This window comes from Pteropus alecto, unplaced genomic scaffold (assembly GCF_000325575.1).
Source record: "Pteropus alecto unplaced genomic scaffold, ASM32557v1 scaffold44, whole genome shotgun sequence".
Classification (NCBI taxonomy): Eukaryota; Metazoa; Chordata; class Mammalia; order Chiroptera; family Pteropodidae; genus Pteropus; species Pteropus alecto.
The window spans coordinates 6,930,276-6,931,827 of NW_006436812.1; the positions used below are offsets into that span (position 1 = coordinate 6,930,276).

General features: G+C 55.3%; 1 protein-coding gene across 1 annotated transcript in view; it reads right to left on the reverse strand.

Annotated features, from left to right (window-relative positions):
* The window catches only part of RAB11FIP3 (RAB11 family interacting protein 3), a 75,829-nt gene extending 74,283 nt beyond the window's left edge, over positions 1-1,546 (reverse strand). The window contains exon 1 of the mRNA XM_015591216.2: positions 1,061-1,546. Coding sequence (XP_015446702.1) covers positions 1,061-1,258 — 198 coding nt within the window. The 5' untranslated portion in view covers positions 1,259-1,546. The remainder of the gene's footprint in view (positions 1-1,060) is intronic.
* Between the last annotated feature and the right edge of the window lie 6 nt (positions 1,547-1,552).

Sequence of the window (1,552 nt, forward strand, 5' to 3'; positions counted from 1 at the left end):
GGGGGGGGGGAGTCCACACATGGATCACTTACAAAGGTTCTTAATGTTATGACTGACACACTTAATTGCAGAGTGTCAATTTTACCTCTTGGCTTAAACATGCATATGTACTCGAACACCCACTTAACAAATGTTTGCATGTGTGAGAAGTCAATAAAATACAAAACCACGAGATCAGTATTTTAATGATTTCCTACTACTAACCAAAATATTTAAAAGTGAACACCAGAACACCAAGTTATTAGCAGAACACACACAGTCTCCACCTAAACTTTCGTAAGTGCTGAGATAGAGGAAAGGGCTGGATCTTGAGGCGCACCCTCTTCCACCAAAGCAGCTGCAGCCCCTGGAGGCTGCATGGGACCCCTGCCACATTGCACCTGTGCACTCCCGTGGATGCCTGTCTACTTGTCTCACCTCTCCTACATGAGTGTAGGTGGCCCTGAAGGAGTTCTGCTGGAGATTGTATTCACTACGGTGCTCTCAGGCTCATTCCCTTCCCTCTGGGGTATATTCCCTTCCCTTCTGCAGAGAAGGTACAGAAGTGAAACTTTTAAGTGTTCATTGTCTCTCAAGCAATCAAAGATGAGTCTGCATAGAATATATGCCAAAAAGGTATCTATTAGCATGATCTTAAGCGGCCAAGCACAGCCTGGCCTTTGCGGTATGAAGGAGTGAATTACTTCAGCCAAGTCAGACCTGGGCCCTCAATTGGAGAAACCGCTGGGCACTTCTTCATTTGGGGGCATTTCTAACAGGCAGCGGGGGCCATTTCCCCACGCCAGGAACTCCTTCGGTTTAGGAAAGATCCAGCTCGTGTGACGTGGGAGGGCGGGGGTGGAAGACAGGGAAAGAAACTGACTCCCTAGGATAGTACCCCTTTAAAGAAGAGGAGCTTTAAAGGACAGAAGCGATGGCAGAAGAAGTGAATAAAAAGAACACGCAGACCACTGGTCTTAAGCTCGCAGTCACTCCCAACCACAACGGACCGCGTCCGCCGGGAGGAGGCGCGCAGGGCCAGGCTCCCACGCTACGGGCCCGGGCGCGCTCGTCGAGTTACCTGCTCTGCTCCATAGACCGTGGCGAACTGGACGAAGTCCTCGATGCGGACGAAGCCGTCTCCATCCCCGTCTAGGGCGTCAAACACGGCTCGGAGTCGGGAGCCGTCCTCCGGATACCCTGCGGGCTCGCTCGTGAGGGAGCAGGTCTGGCTTAAGTCCGGGGGCCGGTCCCCGTCCCCAGGACCCACCTCCAGCATCAACTCGCCCACCGTGGGCGAGGGGAAGGAAGGGAAGAAGTCGACCTCGCCCCTCCTGTGGTGGCTGTGGCTGAGGTCCTGCGCGAGGAGCGACGCGCTCTCCCGGCAACTTGGGGAGCCATAATCCTCTGGCTCTTTAGTCCAGGGAAAAAGCGGGCCGAGTTCTGGCAGCTGCCGGTCGCAGTCGGGGTTAGGTTCGGGCTCTGGGTAGGCGGCCTGCTTCGGCAGCAGGTAAGAGGCTCCCGGAGACTGTCCGGCGCTCAGGCCGGCCACGGGGCCAGGCGGGCCGAGCCC